Source organism: Macaca nemestrina, chromosome 10 (genome assembly GCF_043159975.1).
Source record: "Macaca nemestrina isolate mMacNem1 chromosome 10, mMacNem.hap1, whole genome shotgun sequence".
Lineage (NCBI taxonomy): Eukaryota > Metazoa > Chordata > Mammalia > Primates > Cercopithecidae > Macaca > Macaca nemestrina.
The window spans coordinates 113569403-113587316 of NC_092134.1; the positions used below are offsets into that span (position 1 = coordinate 113569403).

The following is a 17914-nucleotide window of genomic DNA, read 5'->3' on the forward strand; positions in this document are numbered from 1 at the left end:
GAAATATATTGGTCTTTGTCCCTGGTTCCTGGCACAGAGATCCTAAAGCCTTGGAATTTTCAGGGTGATAAGAGTGTCTGTAGTAGCTTTGAGATCAGCATGGGGGCTATCATCAGAAAAACTGAGACATGAATATAGGGTTGAAACTTTCAGCCTCATCCTTCCAGCATCCAATGGCTTAGTAAGTTACACCTATGTAATGAAACTCCTAAATGAAGGGGTTCAGAAAGCTTCTGCATTGCTGAATACATAGAAGTGCTGGGAGAGTGGCCGGTGTCATGATCAGAGAGAGCATGGCTCTTTCCCTCCCCATAACTTGTCCTGTGTATTTCTTCCATCTGTCCATTCCTGAGTTGTATCCTTTATGATAAACCAAGAAACACAAGTGAAATGTTTCCCTGAGTTCTGTGAGCCATTCTAGCAAATTATCAAACTGGAAGAGGAGACCACTTGTAGAAATTCATAACTCTGTAGTCAAGTCAGAGGAAAGTGTAGGTACGCTGGGGACCCAATACTTGCAACTGGCATCTGAAGTGAGGTCAGTCTGGAACTGAGTTGTTTTAAACTTGTGAAGTTGAATGTTAACTTTGATGAGTTAGTGTCAGAATGGAATTGAATTGTAGAATACCAATTTGGTGTCCAGGAAGTTGGAGAACGGGTTGTTGATTCAGAAAACTCCCACACATCTGGTGTCAAAAGTGTGAGTTGAAATAGTACAGAGGAAGAAAAGGTTGGTCTAGTATTCATATACAACAGTGACACCAAAGTAAATTTTGTAAAAAGTAAAGGTTCTTTGACTAGACAACATATGAAATACCAGTAACAAACTTTTCTTCTAAAGACTAGAAATTAGAAAACCCTGAATCCCAGCCCTGGTTCTGATACGAGCTATACAAATGGTCTTAGCTAAGAATTACTAAGATAATGCAGCCAATAAACACCCACAGAATATGCCAAGTTCTAATCTAAGCACTATGCAAATCGAATGTCATAAAATACATGTAACAGTACTATGAGGTAGTAATTACTTGTGTATCTCATCCACGGAGGGCAAAAATGATGCACAGAGAGATTAAGAGACTTGCCCTAAGTGACAAAGCCAGGGATCAATTCATACAGTCTGACTCTAGAGTGCATGCTTCTAATTACTCTGCTTTAGAATTAACTTAAATTGTTAATCTTTTAAGATAATCTTTTAAGGGAGAGAGACAGAGAGCAAGAAACAGAAAAGGTTGAACTAAATGATTCCTAAGGAACCATACAGCTATTAGATTTGCACTTTTCTCAAAAACATTTCTGTTGTTGTTAAACTTAATATACTAATTTCATTTCAAATGGTATCTTAAGAAATATAATTTGAAAAACAAATGTGGAGTCACCATTTCTATATCTTACATGATTTTATTAATACATACTAATCAAATCTCCCTTTTGCTTTTTTTTTTTTTCTTTGAGACGGAGTCTCGCTCTGTTGCCCAGGCTGGAGTGGAGCCTCGTGATCTTCGGTCACTGCAAGCTCCGCCTCCCAGGTTCACGCCATTCTCCTGCCTCAGCCTCCCCAGTAGCTGAGACTACAGGCGCCCACCACCATGCCCGGCGAACTTTTTGTATTTTTAGTAGAGATCGGGCTTTCACCCTGTTAGCGAGGATAGTCTCAATCTCCTGGCCTCATGATCCACCCGCCTTGGCCTCCCAAAGTGCTGGGATTACAGGCGTGAGGCACTACAAAGACTAATCTTTGCTTTTTAAGCACACTTTATCATACCGAACTGCTTATAACCCTATAAATGTCCTGTGGTGTTCCTCACCAAGTATTTCCAATCAATAAACAGGGGATATCTTTCCATTTCCTTGGGTCATTTTAAATTTCTTTCAGCCATGTTTTGTAGTTTGTAGAATACAAGTTTCTTATCATCTTAAGTTAAACTTATTCCTATCTTTTATTCTTTTAGATACTATTGTAAATGAGATTGCTTTCTTAACTTCCTCTCCAATTTGTCATTTCTGGTGTGTAGAAACACACTGATTTTCATGTATTAACCTTTTAATCTGTAACTTGGCTGAATCATTTTAATAACTCCATCATAGGCCACTTTTGACAAGGCATTATAAGAAAAAGACAAGCTCAGGCGTGAGCGACACAGAACACAGGTGATTTCTGCATTTTCAACTGAGGTACTGGGTTTATCTCACTAGGGAGTGCCTGACAATCAGTGCTGGTCAGCTGCTGCAGCCCAACCAGCCAGAGCTGAAGCACGGCGAGGCATCCCCTCACCTAGGAAGCGCAAGGGGGAAGGGAATCCCTTTTCCTAGCCAGGGGAACTGAGACACACAACACCTGGAAAATCGAGTAACTCCCACCCCAATAGTGCGCTCTACCAAGGATCTCAGCAAACGGGCACACCAGGAGACTATATCCCACACCTGGCCGGGAGGGTCCCACGCCCACGGAGCCTCTCTCATTGCTAGCACAGCAGTCTGCGATCTTGCAGGAAGGCAGCAGCGAGGCTGGGGGAGGGACGCCCGCCATTGCTGAGGCTTAAGTAGATAAACAAAGCTGGTGGGAAGCTTGAACTGGGTGGAGCTCACAGCAGCTCAAGGAGTCCTGCCTGTCTCTATAGACTCCACCTCTGGGAACAGGGCACAGCTAAACAACAACAACAACAACAACAAAAAGCAGCTGAAACCTCTGCAGACACAAATGACTCTGTCTGACAGCTTTGAAGAGAGCAGTGGATCTCCCAACACAGAGGTTGAGATCTGAGAACGGACAGACTGTCTGCTCAAGTGGGTCCCTGACCCCTGAGTAGCCTAACTGGGAGAAATCCCCCACTAGGGGCAGACCGACACCCCACACCTCACACGGTGGAGTACAGCACTGAGAGGAAGCTTCCAAAGCAAGAATCAGACAGGTACACTTGCTGTTCAGCAATATTCTATCTTCTGCAGCCTCTGCTGCAGACACCCAGGCAAACAGGGTCTGGAGTGGACCTCAAGCAATCTCCCACAGACCTACAGCTGAGGGTCCTGACTGTTAGAAGGAAAACTAACAAACAGGAAAGACACCCACACCAAAACCCCATCAGTATGTCACCATCATCAAAGATCAGAGGCAGATAAAACCACAAAGATGGGGAAAAAGCAGGGCAGAAAAGCTGGAAATTCAAAAATAAGAGTGCATCGCCCCCTGCAAAGGAACGCAGCTCATCGCCGGCAACGGATCAAAGCTGGACGGAGAATGACTTTGACGAGATGAGAGAAGAAGGCTTCAGTCCATCAAACTTCTCAGAGCTAAAGGAGGAATTACGTACCCAGTGCAAAGAAACTAAAAATCTTGAGAAAAAAGTTTAAGAATTCATAACTAGAATAATTAATACAGAGAAGGCCATAAATGAATGGACAGAGATGAAAACCATGACACGAGAAATACATGACAAATGCACAAGCTTCAGTAACCAACTCGATCAACTGGAAGAAAGAGTATCAGAGATTGAGGATCAAATGAATGAAATGAAGCGAGAAGAGAAACCTAAAGAAAAAAGAAGAAAAAGAAATGAACAAAGCCTGCAAGAAGTATGGGATTATGTAAAAAGACCAAATCTATGTCTGATTGGGGTGCCTGAAAGTGAGGGGGAAAATGGAACCAAGTTGGAAAACACTCTTCAGGATATCATCCAGGAGAACTTCCCCAACCTAGTAGGGCAGGCCAACATTCAATTCCAGGAAATACAGAGAACGCCACAAAGATACTCCTCGAGAAGGGCAACTCCAAGACACATAATTGCCAGATTCACCAAAGTTGAAATGAAGGAAAAAATCTTAAGGGCAGCCAGAGAGAAAGGTCGGGTTACCCACAAAGGGAAGCCCATCAGACTAACAGCAGATCTCTCGGCAGAAACTCTCCAAGCCAGAAGAGAGTGGGGGCCAATATTCAACATTCTTAAAGAAAAGAATTTTCAACCCAAAATTTCATACCCAGCCAAACTAAGTTTCATAAGTGAAGGAGAAATAAAATCCTTTACAGATAAGCAAATGCTTAGAGATTTTGTCACCACCAGGCCTGCCTTACAAGAGACACTGAAGGAAGAACTAAACATGGAAAGGAACAACCAGTACCAGCCACTACAAAAACATGCCAAAATGTAAAGACCATCGAGGCTAGGAAGAAACTGCATCAACTAACGAGCAAATAACCAGTTAATATCATAATGGCAGGATCAAGTTCACACATAACAATATTCACCTTAAATGTAAATGGACTAAATGCTCCAATTAAAACACACAGACTGGCAAACTGGATAAAGAGTCAAGACCCATCAGTTTGCTGTATTCAGGAGACCCATATCACATGCACAGACATACATAGGCTCAAAATAAAGGGATGGAGGAAGATTTACCAAGCAAATGGAGAACAACAAAAAGCAGGGGTTGCAATTCTAGTCTCTGATAAAACAGACTTTAAACCATCAAAGATCAAAAGAGACAAAGAAGGCCATTACATAATGGTAAAGGGATCAATTCAACAGGAAGAGCTAACTATCCTAAATATATATGCACCCAATACAGGAGCACCCAGATTCATAAAGCAAGTCCTTAAAGACTTACAAAGAGACTTAGACTCCCATACAATAATAATGGAACACCCCACTGTCAACATTAGACAGATCAACAAGACAGAAAGTTAACAAGGATATCCAGGAATTGAACTCATCTCTGCAGCAAGCAGACCTAATAGACATCTACAGAACTCTCCACCCCAAATCAACAGAATATACATTCTACTCAGCACCACATCACACGTATTCCAAAATTGACCACATAATTGGAAGTAAAGCACTCCTCAGCAAATGTACAAGAACAGAAATTATAACAAACTGTCTCTCAGACCACAGTGCAATCAAACTAGAACTCAGGACTAAGAAACTCACTCAAAACTGCTCAACTACATGGAAACTGAATAACCTGCTCCTGAATGACTACTGGGTACATAACGAAATGAAGGCAGAAATAAAGATGTTCTTTGAAACCAATCAGAACAAAGATACAACATACCAGAATCTCTGGGACACATTTAAAGCAGTGTGTAGGGGGAAATTTATAGCATTAAATGCCCACAAGAGAAAGCTGGAAAGATCTAAAAATGACACCCTACCATCTCAATTAAAAGAACTAGAGAAGCAAGAACAAACACATTCAAAAGCTAGCAGAAGGCAAGAGATAACTAAGATCAGAGCAGAACTGAAGAAGATAGAGACACAAAAAAACCCTGCAAAAAATCAATGAATCCAGGAGTTGGTTTTTTGAAAAGATCAACAAAATTGACAAACCGCTAGCAAGACTAATAAAGAAGAAAAGAGAGAAGAAACAAATAGATGCAATAAAAAAACGATAAAGGGGATATCACCACTGACCCCACAGAAATACAAACTACCATCAGAGAATACTATAAACACCTCTACCCAAATAAACTAGAAAATCTAGAAGAAATGGATAATTTCCTGGACACTTACACTCTCCCAAGACTAAAACAGGAAGAAGCTGAATTCCTGAATAGACAAATAGCAGGCTCTGAAATTGAGGCAATAATTAATAGCCTACCAACCAAAAAAACTCCAGGACCAGATGGATTCACAGCTGAATTCTACCAGAGGTACAAGGAGGAGCTGGTACCATTCCTTCTGAAACTATTCCAATCAATAGAAAAAGAGGGAATCCTCCCTAACTCATTTTATGAGGCCAACATCATCCTGATACCAAAGCCTGGCATAGACACAACAAAAAAAGAGAATTTTAGACCAATATCCCTGATGAACATGGATACAAAAATCCTCAATAAAATACTGGAAAACCGGATCCAGCAGCACATCAAAAAGCTTATCCACCATGATCAAGTGGGCTTCATCCCTGGGATGCAAGGCTGGTTCAACATATGCAAATCAATAAACGTAATCCAGCATATAAACAGAACCAAAGACAAAAACCACATGATTATCTCAATAGATGCAGAAAAGGCCTTTGACAAAATTCAACAGCCCTTCATGCTAAACATGCTCAATAAATTCGGTATTGATGGAACGTATCTCAAAATAATAAGAGCTATTTATGACAAACCCACAGCCAATATCATACTGAATGGGCAAAAACTGGAAAAATTCCCTTTGAAAACTGGCACAAGACAGGGATGCCCTCTCTCACCACTCCTATTCACCATAGTGTTGGAAGTTCTGGCTAGGGCAATCAGGCAAGAGAAAGAAATCAAGGGTATTCAGTTAGGAAAAGAAGAAGTCAAATTGTCCCTGTTTGCAGATGACATGATTGTATATTTAGAAAACCCCATTGTCTCAGCCCAAAATCTCCTTAAGCTGATAAGCAACTTCAGCAAAGTCTCAGGATACAAAATTAATGTGCAAAAATCACAAGCATTCTTATACACCAGTAACAGACAAACAGAGAGCCAAATCAGGAATGAACTTCCATTCACAATTGCTTCAAAGAGAATGAAATACCTAGGAATCCAACTTACTAGGGATGTAAAGGACCTCTTCAAGGAGAACTACAAACCACTGCTCAGTGAAATAAAAGAGGACACAAACAAATGGAAGAACATATCATGCTCATGGATAGGAAGAATCAATATCGTGAAAACGGCCATACTGCCCAAGGTAATTTATAGATTCAATGCCATCCCCATCAAGCTACCAATGAGTTTCTTCACAGAATTGGAAAAAAATACTTTAAAGTTCACATGGAACCAAAAAAGAGCCCGCATTGCCAAGACAATCCTAAGTCAAAAGAACAAAGCTAGAGGCATCACGCTACCTGACTTCAAACTATACTACAAGGCTACAGTAACCAAAACAGCATGGTACTGGTACCAAAACAGAGATATAGACCAATGGAACAGAACAGAGTCCCCAGAAATAATACCACACATCTACAGCCATCTGAGCTTTGACAAACCTGAGAAAAACAAGAAATGGGGAAAGGATTCCCTATTTAATAAATGGTGCTGGGAAAATTGGCTAGCCATAAGTAGAAAGCTGAAACTGGATCCTTTCCTTACTCCTTACACGAAAATTAATTCAAGATGGATTAGAGACTTAAATGTTAGATCTAATACCATAAAAACCCTAGAAGAAAACCTAGGTAATACAATTCAGGACATAGGCATGGGCAAGGACTTCATGTCTAAAACACCAAAAGCAACGGCAACAGAAGCCAAAATTGGCAAATGGGATCTAATTAAACTAAAGAGCTTCTGCACAGCAAAAGAAACTACCATCAGAGTGAACAGGCAACCTACAGAATGGGAGAAAATTTTTGCAATCTACTCATCTGACAAAGCACTAATATCCAGATCCTACAAAGAACTCAAACAAATTTACAAGAAAAAAACAAACAACCCCATCAAAAAGTGGGCAAAGGATATGAACAGACATTTCTCAAAAGAAGACATTCATACAGCCAACAGACACATGAAAAAATGCTCATCATCACTGGCCATCAGAGAAAGGCAAATCAAAACCACAATGAGATACCATCTCACACCAGTTAGAATAGCGATCATTAAAAAGTCAGGAAACAACAGGTGCTGGAGAGGATGTGGAGAAATAGGAACACTTTTACACTGTTGGTGGGATTGTAAACTAGTTCAACCATTATGGAAAACAGTATGGCGATTCCTCAAGGATCTAGAAGTACCATATGACCCAGCCATCCCATTACTGGGTATATACCCAAAGGATTATAAATCATGCTGCTATAAAGACACATGCACATGTATGTTTACTGCAGCACTATTCACAATAGCAAAGACTTGGAATCAGTCCAAATGTCCATCAGTGACAGACTGGATTAAGAAAATGTGGCACATATACACCATGGAATACTATGCAGCCATAAAAAATGATGAGTTTGTGTCCTTTGTAGGGACATGGATGCAGCTGGAAACCATCGTTCTCAGCAAACTATCGCAAGAACAGAAAACCAAACACTGCATGTTCTCACTCATAGGTGGGAACTGAACAATGAGATCACTTGGACTCAGGAGGGGGAACATCACACACCGGGGCCTATCATGGGGAGGGGGTAGCGGGGAGGGATTGCACTGGGAGTTATACCTGATGTACATGACGAGTTGATGGGTGCTGACGAGTTGATGGGTGCAGCACGCCAACATGGCACAAGTATACATATGTAACAAACCTGCACATTATCCACATGTACCCTAGAACTTAAAGTATAATAAAAAAAAAAAAAAAAAAAAAAGAAAGAAAAAGAAAAGGTAGTGGTGACTAGAAGAGAAAGTACCTGAGATATTTCTAATCAAAGTCAAAAATCTTGTTTATACATTGAACATTTCATATGTGACACTCACTTGATTAGTAGACAAGTTGATGATTATTGCATCTGTGTGTATGGATGCTATAGTCATATTTACATGCTAAGAAACTACTACCAACAAATTACAAACAAAAAAAGAAAAAGAAAAAGACAAGCTCAACACTGAATTCATAGAAAAAAGAAAATTCTCAAGCATCAAATTACAAGAAATAGAAAAGTACAGAAATCTGAAGACTTGCATGTACAACCACTTAAAAACAACTAAGGAGGCTTTCGGCAACAAATACCAGCTACATCTGGCCTTGCAGCAAGTAGTAAACTAAGTGTGTTAGCCACACTCACTATGTGTGTAAAAACTCAATAAAGTGCCCCAAGCAGAGATAAAGCTCTGGCTGTTTTAGGCTATATGGTTTAGGGAAAAGAGACCACAAGATTTCTTCCACCCTGGTTTGATAAAATGAATATATCTCTGCAATAAAATAGGAGAGACAGACAAATATGAGCTTCAAAGCATATAAACATATTAAATGTAGAAAGTGGTTCTCTAACTTTACAAAGGCAGGCTAGTAAAAACAATGTTTTTCATAAAGAAAAAAAAAATAGCAAGTAGTTCTCTAAAACAACTGTGGATATGGCCTTAACAGAGCTGACTACTATAAAAGACAAGATACCAAAGGAATCGTTACCCTTAACTGTAACTATTTGTTACCTAAAACGACCCCTGGGATCCCAATATTTTATAGACAGGAAGCAGGTTCAGAAATGGTATAATCTTCAAAATCCATTTGAAATATAGTCAACAAAGATATTAAAAAATAAAAACACCAACAAGACCACAAGGAGCAACATACTAGGAACCGGGTCAAAAAACTCTGAAAAGATAATCATGGTAAATAAAAGAGCAATCCCTACTCGTGGGCAAAGGCTCTTATTTAACCTATCCAGTGAGATTTTAAAATTGTTACTAGTGATAGCTGTGTGTCTCTGATTTTTCACCTTTCCTATTGCGAATGTTTACAGTAAACACCCTACCTTTGTCTCACCACTGTATACTAGGCATGTTGGGAAAAAACAATTTAGATTGTAGTTCTAAAAAGGGACCATATCTGGACCTGATAATGTACAGACTGCAGCACACTATTCCCCTCCTATTACCCAGAGTTTCTGGACTTCTGAGCTTGAGGCCCCAGCTGAATAGAACTTTCAGATTTTCTCCCAAGAGGACAAGATATGTTAATTTGCCTATGAGATGGAGACTCCGAATATTTGGTGAACAAAAGAAAAGAATGTGGTATATTTGTGCTATTCACTAAGTATTTCCAGTTCTCTCCCTTCTAAGTTCATAGTAGGCTCTCACTCTCTGGCCCCATTATGATTGGGTGGAACCATGTGGATATAAATTGAAATCGAATGTGTCACTTCCAGGCCAGGGTATTTAATTACAGATACAAATCTAACACGGCTCTATTTCACTTCGAAATTATATCAGGTAATGTTCCACGTTGGAATTACACTATCAGCTGAGTTCCGAAGGTGAGGACAACATGAGACAGGGCCCCAAGACAGACCTCAATGAGTATGTAGCATGAGTAAAATATCAACTTTTGCTATTTGAAGCCAGAGAGTTTAGGGCATAACCAAGTCTATCTCTGCTAATATATGCCTCATGCTGTTTCTATCCATTCATAAAGTTTTATATTTCATATCTCTTTACAGTCTGGTACTTCACTACCTAAAGCAGTATAATTATATTTGTGTATTTCTCTGTGTATTTCCTCTTCCAAGCCACTTATTAAAATGACATTGAAAAATATTTAATAGAACTGACCCCAATCTTGAGAATAGGGTGGTTCATTTATAATCTCCATTTAAATTCTACTCCTAATTGTATTTCTTAATTCTTAGTAAATTTTCTTCCAATGATATAACACAGATGCTCTACATGAAGTCAATTTAATTTTCACATACCAAATTTCATATCTTTGAGAAATATTGCTAGGAAATTCTTACATACATTATTTATGCTATGACCCATCTATAAATCTTCTTCAGCTGCTTTGTTTAATGAAAAGCAGCTAATAATTTAAGCTGTTTAAGATATTAAATCAAGAAAAGAAAAAAATTTGAACAGAAAAACTCAAATAGAAGCCAATTCCTATATAAAATGAAAGGTAACATAAACATACATAAGTGATTTAAAAATTCAAGTATAATTTATAAATCTTATCTCACTAAAAACCATTTACTCGCCATAATGCATTCATGGATATCTCTTTGCTTCTGTTATTTGGAGAATATATTATAACCCATAAATTAACACAAGAATAATCATTAATGTGGGGGAGAACCATATATTTCGGGTCTTTCGTTCTATTTTGAGTCTGTCATAAAATTCTCAATCTTTGAGTTTACATAAGCATATTTTTTCTCCAAAATACACCAAGGAAAGTAAATGGAATGGAACTGAATAAACAGTTATAGAGCTCTCAGGGGAGAGAGTCAGGAGAAAAGTATAAATATATAATGGATGTGCACTTTTATTACCTGAGCATTTAGCAACTCCTCACACTTGTGTGCCTGTTTCTCAATTGCAGAAATGTACTGTTTTTCAATAGCTTCTACTTGTTGCTTAACTGAAGACTGCAGTAGTGCCTGAAAACAAGCAAAAAAATCATTTGGATCACAGACAAAACTTGGAATCTACTGTTGGCATGAGAATATTTTTGACAGTTGTACATACTGTAATATGATATTCTCCTAAATTACAAAATATGTATTTGTTAATACTGAAGCACACTTATATATAACATTACTTTCAGCTTTTGCTTTTACATTTTCCTATTGCCAAGATAACAGTTTTTTGGCTCAGACATTCCTTCCACACATCTTCTCCTTAAAAAGGCCAAGTCATAGAAGATGATAGAGAGGGTGAGTAGTTCTGTTAAATATAAATTTGGTTCAGTGAAGACCACACAGGATGAAGAGTGTATGAAAGCTGCTGAAAAAAAGAAAAAAAAAAAAAAAAAAAAAGGAAAAAAATCCAGACATATTTCACTGGCTGACAAAACTCCACATCCTCTCGGCACACTGTAATATCCCATGGGCCAAGCATGATCTTCAAGACCACAAGTCAAGTAAAAGCAGATGGAAACTTTGAGCAACTTCAAACATAAAAGAACTGCCCCCCCCCCCCCAGAAAGTTCACGCTCCTAATGTGAAAAGGTATAAGTCAAAGTACGTAAGTCAGAGTCTCAAGGCAGTACGCATAAAAAGTAATAAAATTTGGGAGACTGGGCACACTTAATTGGATACTGTAAATGCTGCAACTCAAGTCAGATAAATATAAAGATATTACCACTGTTTCAAGGAAAACCAAATCAGCATTTGATGATGTTCCACCCACTCACTTCCTTATTAGAGATGCTTAGAATATTATCATCTTTTTTCTTTCCCACTGTTTAGCTTTGTATGTTATATCAACAAGTTCTCAGTAATATCTTTCATGCTATTTATAAACTCAATCATTCTATAAGAACTATAGCAAATATTCTATTTTTAAATGTCTGTTTAAATAATAAACTACTCATAACCAAAATAATAAGTTGAAACAGACACATCTTATAGAAAACAGACCGTTGGCACATTCACCAAGAAAAAAAAAATCAGCCAAATCTCTTAATCTCTGTTATGAAAATAGATTTACTTGGTTGAAAACACCATGCAATAAGATGCTGGATAAATAGGCATGTACTTTTAAAAGCTGAGACAAAAATATTTGTGAAACTTCTAAATAAGTCTCGAATTTTCAAATAACTAACTTTCTTGCGCAAAAGTAAGACTCTGATGATGCTACTACTCCTACAATTCAGTATTCGTCACTATGAAGCTGCAAAATTAGTAGCAAATTAATAAAGGAAAATGAAGCTCTGAGTTTTATCAAAATATAAGGAAAATGCTTACTAGAATTGCTTTAGCCCTTGATTTACAGTGCCTTCCAAAGATTCCACAATGATTAATTTATGTAAGGCACAAAAGCTTAATCCTTTTAAACTGTGACTAGATGATATAAATCTAGTTTACCTGTGTGGAAACATACTATTTGTTGGGATTTCAGAAAAGTTAAAAAATAATATAATTATAAAAAATTTCCTTAGAATAATCACAGCATCTTTGGTAAAGAGAAAAAAATGACATTCTATTTGGGGACTTGGGATATTATAGAATCATTTTGCTTAACAGAAACAACTGTGTTCACTTCCCTATTTCCCATGGTTCCAAATAATCCCACACTTTAAATATTCAACATTTAAATACTCAATATTCAACTGCAATTTGTAGTATATTATATCCTTTGGAGGACAGGTGAGTTAATAAAATAAAATAATATTCTCACTCCATAATTAAGAAACACAATTTGAATAGGGTAGTCTTCCTCTAGGGATTGATTTGTATACCATACTCATTCTCCTTGAAATGGCAAGGAGGATAATGAGTAAAATAAGAGCCAAAGATGTGATAAGGCAGCATAAAGGAAATTTATGCAAGAGTAACTGGTCTCCTACATATTTCAAATGTCTCATCTTAGCCCCATTCAGTCATTTAAATCCATGGATCAACAAAAGGCCCACAAAGGTAGGTATATAATGATTTTTTCAAAAGTCTTCCACGTTGTGCTCAGTCTGAAGTTGAAGACAATCATTCCCTTGATAATCACACACTATAGGTATATGCTGGATGCCTATCAGAGAAAGAAAGTTGCCCCAACCCTGGTGACCTGTTATACTCACCACTATACACAAAGGACATTCAAAGATAAGAATAGCTGTTCCTTGTATATTCTGGATATTAGTCCTTTGAATCATATGGTGAAGATTTTCTCCCACTCTGCGCGTTGTCTGTTTACTCTGCTGACTGTTCCTTTTGCCATGCAAAAGCTCCTTAGTTTAATTAAGTTCTGCCTATTTATCTTTGTTTTTACTGCATTTGCTTTTGGGTTCTTAGTCATGAAATCCTTGCCTAAGCCAATGCCTAGAAGGGTTTCTTCAATGCTATCTTCTAGAATTTTTATAGTTTCAGGTCTTAGATTTAAGTCCTTGATCCATCTTCAGTTGATTTTTGTATAAGGTGCAAGATGAGGATTCAGTTTCAATCTCCTAGATGTGCCTTGTCAATTATGCCAGCACCATTTGTTGAATAGGGTGTCCTTTCTCCAGTTTATGTTTTTGCTTGCTTTCTCCAAAGGTAGTATTTTGATGGAAATTGGGTTGAATTTGTAGACTGCTTTTGGCAGTATGGTCATTTTCACAATATTGATTCTACCCTTCCATGAGCATGGGATGTATTTCCATTTGTTTGTGTCATCTATGATTTCTTTCAGCAGTGTTTTGTAGTTTTCCTTATAGACGTCTTTTGACGCCTTGGTTAGGTATATTCCTAAGTATTTTGTTTTTGTAGCTATTCTAAAAGGGGTTGAGTTCTTGATTTGATTCTCAGTTTGGTTGCTGTTGGTGTATCGCAGAGCTACTGATTTGTGTACATTAACTTTGAATCTTGAAACTTTGATGAATTAATTTATCAGTTCTAGGAGCTTTTTGGAGAAGTCTTTAGAGTTTACTAGGTATACAATCATATCATCAGCAAAGAGCAACAGTTTGACTTCCTCTTTACCGACTTGGAAGCCCTTTATTTCTTTCTATTGTCTGATTGCTCTGGGTAGGACTTACATTAGCAAGAAAAAAATAAACAATCCCATCAAAAAGTGGGTTAAGGACATGAATAGACAATTCTCAAAAGAAGGTATACAAATGAAACATATGAAAAAATGCTCAACATCACTAATGATCAGGAAAATGCAAATCAAAACCACAATGCAATACCACCTTACTCCTGCGAGAATGGCCATAATCAAAAAATTAAAAAAATAAAAAATAGATGTTGGAAGGGATGTAGTGAAAATTGAACACTTTTACACTGCTGGTGGAAATGTAAACTAGTACAACCACTACAGAAAACAGTGTGGAGATTCCTTAAAAAACTAAAAGTAGAAATATCATTTGATCCAGCAATACCACTACCAGGTATGCACCCAGAGGAAAAGAAATCATTATACGAAAAAGATACTTGAACACACATGTTTATAGCAAAACAATTTGCATTGCAAAAATGTGGAACCAGTCCAAATGGCCATCAATCAGCGAGTAGATAAAGAAACTGTGGTATAAATATATGATAGAATAGTGCTCAGCCACAAAAAGGAATGAATTAATGGCATTCACAACAACCCGATGGGACTGAAGACTATTGTTCTAAGTGAAGAAACACAGAAATGGAAAACCAAACATCGTATGTTCTCACTTATAAGTGGAAGCTAAGCTATGAGGTTGCAAAGGCATAACAATGACACAACGGACTTTGGGGACCTGGGGGAAAGGGTAGGAAGGGGGTGAGGGATAAAAGTCTACAAGTTGGGTTCAGTGCATACTGCTCAGGTGACGGATGCACCAGAATCTCACAAATCACCACTAAAGAACTTACTCTTGTAACCAAATATCACTTGTTCCTCCCAAAACCTATGGAAATAAAAAATTAAAAACAAAACTAAGAATAGCTGGAGTACCGAAGCTGGAGTTAAGAGTGGAGCTAAATGATTAGGCAAGAAGGCAGGTGTCAGGTATTAAAAGAACTTGTATGACAACAAGGAGTTTAAGCATTGGTCCTACTGCTCAACACTGTGATGACTAGTGCTATAATCCAAGCAAACAAGGTAATTTCCAAAACTGCCCCTACTACTAGATTAAGCACTGTGGATATACAAATACACATTGATACTAGCCACATGCCTTTATAACTTGCTCTATTATTATATAACTGAATATTTATCTTCCAGTTTAATGTATCATAATACACAAAGACTCCTTTACGTTTCTCATATCTCATAATACAATCTTAACATTTGCTGACTTATTGTCTTCTTCTATAACTGTCTCTACAGATACCCAAGACAAAGAGGCCTTCCTTGAGCTTATACAACATTTAAAAAAGATATATGAAAGAATAATTTCATTTCTAATCTATTTTCAACTATTTAAACACCCATAAAGCATTAAGACTCTCACAGTATATACAGATAGAAATGCCAAGATACATACCAACATACTCTATATTGAAAAGAATGCTATCAAGGGCAGAAAATGTTTTGTTGATTTTGAATATATTTACATCTTAGCCACAGTTTTATCAGAGATTTATAGTATTATCCAAGAGGATTTAATTCACTAAGCTTAAGGAAAACTATCACAATTTAAGAATAATTTTTAGGCCGGGCAGAGTGGCTCACACCTGTAATCCCAGTACTTTGGGAGGCCGAGGCGGGCGGATCACGCTGTCAGCAATTCGTGACCAGCCTGACCAACATGATGAAACCCTGTCTCCACTAACAATACAAAAATCAGCAGGGCATCATGGTGTGTACCTGTAATCCCAGCTACTCAGGAGGCTGAGGCAGGAGAATCACTTGAACCCAGGAGGCGGAGGTTACAGTGAGCTGAGATCATGCTGTTGACCTCCAGCCTGGGTGACAAGAGCAAGATTCCATCTCAAAAGAAAAGAAAAAAATAAATTTTAAAGTGTTAAAATATTTCTAGATCTCTTAATACAGGAACTATAACTTCATGAACAGCTTTTTACAGACTGCCTTGTACATAACCAGCCCATGTAATAGTTACTTGGTAAGTGATGATCCCTGTGTGAAAACTGATATTACATAAATATATACTATCAACAGTACCAATATTTATTAAAAAGTTCACTAAGCTTCAAATTATAACTACCACCACAAGTCACCAAAATTGTTACCAAGTCCATCTGGTACCGACTAGAGATCTCAATTTTTAAAGTTATTATCTAAGACAAGAAATATTCTTTTTACTCCACTGACTCAATTGTGAGTAAATAGTGTGAAGGACTATAAATTCTGGGAAGGAAAAGTATGTTATAAACACATAGAAAACAAAGATATTAAGTCAAAAACCATGCCACACCACCCCAACTGTTAATACACGTGAGAATTAGATGTGTATTTCTTTAGTGGAACTGATTGCATGCTGGAATTTGAATGATATAAGTATAGCCAAAGTAGACTACTGCAACCCAGACTACAGTCCATTGTCACAACAAATCCACAGATTTCTCCTCCCTTGATATAGCCCCATTGTTACGGATCTGATTCCAGCCTCATCAAATTAAATGATTGTCCAGATTTGCAAAGCAGATGTGTCTAAGGAACAAGGTCTTCAAAATATTAATATCATCTTTGTACTGATTATGTGACCATAAAGGAGTCCTACATAGATAATTGTAAGCAACAATAATTATATTGAAAGTCACAAAATAATCTTATCTAACAACCCATTAAGTCATACTTTACAAATGGAGAATAATGTAAAGATATAGTGCAAGCCGGAAGAAAAATGTACAACAAATATAATCTATCAACTAGAATTTACAACCTAAGAGAATAGGAATCTGTGTTTAACTCACTGATATACCCAATGCACCTACAACAGTGCCTGACACATAGAAGATATATAACAAATACATTGAGTAACTAAATAAATTAATCATGATTTAGGCGAGCCTGGTTATTTGTCCCTTCATCCAGAAATTATTAAAACTTTTATGTTGATTATACCTGTAATTATACACTTAGTTTAGCTTATTGAGGACAGTAGTATATACAAAATAATCATAAAGTATCATCTGAAATCAACAACAATTTTGCCTTTCTTGGAAAAATATCACAAATTATTATTTAAACATCTATTTTTTCTATCTTTTAAAAAATTTATTTCTATTACTTATTCTGTTTTCTCATTTTTAACTAAAAATAATATGAGCAAAACTGAAAGGTATCTGCCAAATGAATAAGCTAATGCTACGAAGAGATATTTTCATGGTTTTTTTCTGGCACAAGTCCTTTTTTTCATCAAAATATTACTTCATGTTTTGTAAGGATATTAAATTGTGAGCATGTCTTATAATATTCCCTCAAAATTGCAAACAAATCACAAGTTTATCATTCAAAAAGAGAGCCTACTTGACTGAGGTACATTTGTAAAAATGATGAATCTCAGTCGTTTTACAGAACCATTCATCTATTTTTCCTCCATGAACTTTATATATCTGCCTTACAAATGAAGACAGACACTGTGGTTAATAAATGTGCCCAAAATCACATGAAAAGACACAGTGGCACACAAAAAAATCAGTTCTACCCCTTTGTTTCCATTTGTCTTAGCTTTTCTAGCCCAGTAAAGCAGATTTCTCTTTTCGTGAACTAAGCAGCTATTTCATTTTTATCACTCAACTATTCATTTATTATTCATTTAGTCAATAAATATTTTCCTAAACACTGTTCTAGGTACTGGAAAAATACCAAAGACACTCAAATGCTATTAAAATTTTCTCCATTAATGGACAACGTATAAGAATGAAAATACGTAGCATTGATTTTTGTGGGCTACACATATGCATGGAAGTTAGAAACTAATAATTCATGCACCATGCATGAATT

The 17914-nt window shown here is 37.1% G+C and overlaps 1 protein-coding gene across 22 annotated transcripts in view; it reads right to left on the reverse strand.

The window, feature by feature from the left end:
• Positions 1–17914, reverse strand: part of LOC105492180 (coiled-coil domain containing 91) — a 372391-nt gene that overhangs the window by 157208 nt on the left and 197269 nt on the right. For all 22 annotated transcript variants that reach the window (XR_011609272.1, XM_024796159.2, XM_011759196.3 and 19 more), the window contains one exon: positions 10888–10995. Coding sequence is in view for 21 of the 22 variants with exons in the window: in XM_024796159.2 (XP_024651927.2) it covers positions 10888–10995 (108 nt within the window). In the remaining variant the exon portion in view is untranslated. The remainder of the gene's footprint in view (positions 1–10887; positions 10996–17914) is intronic.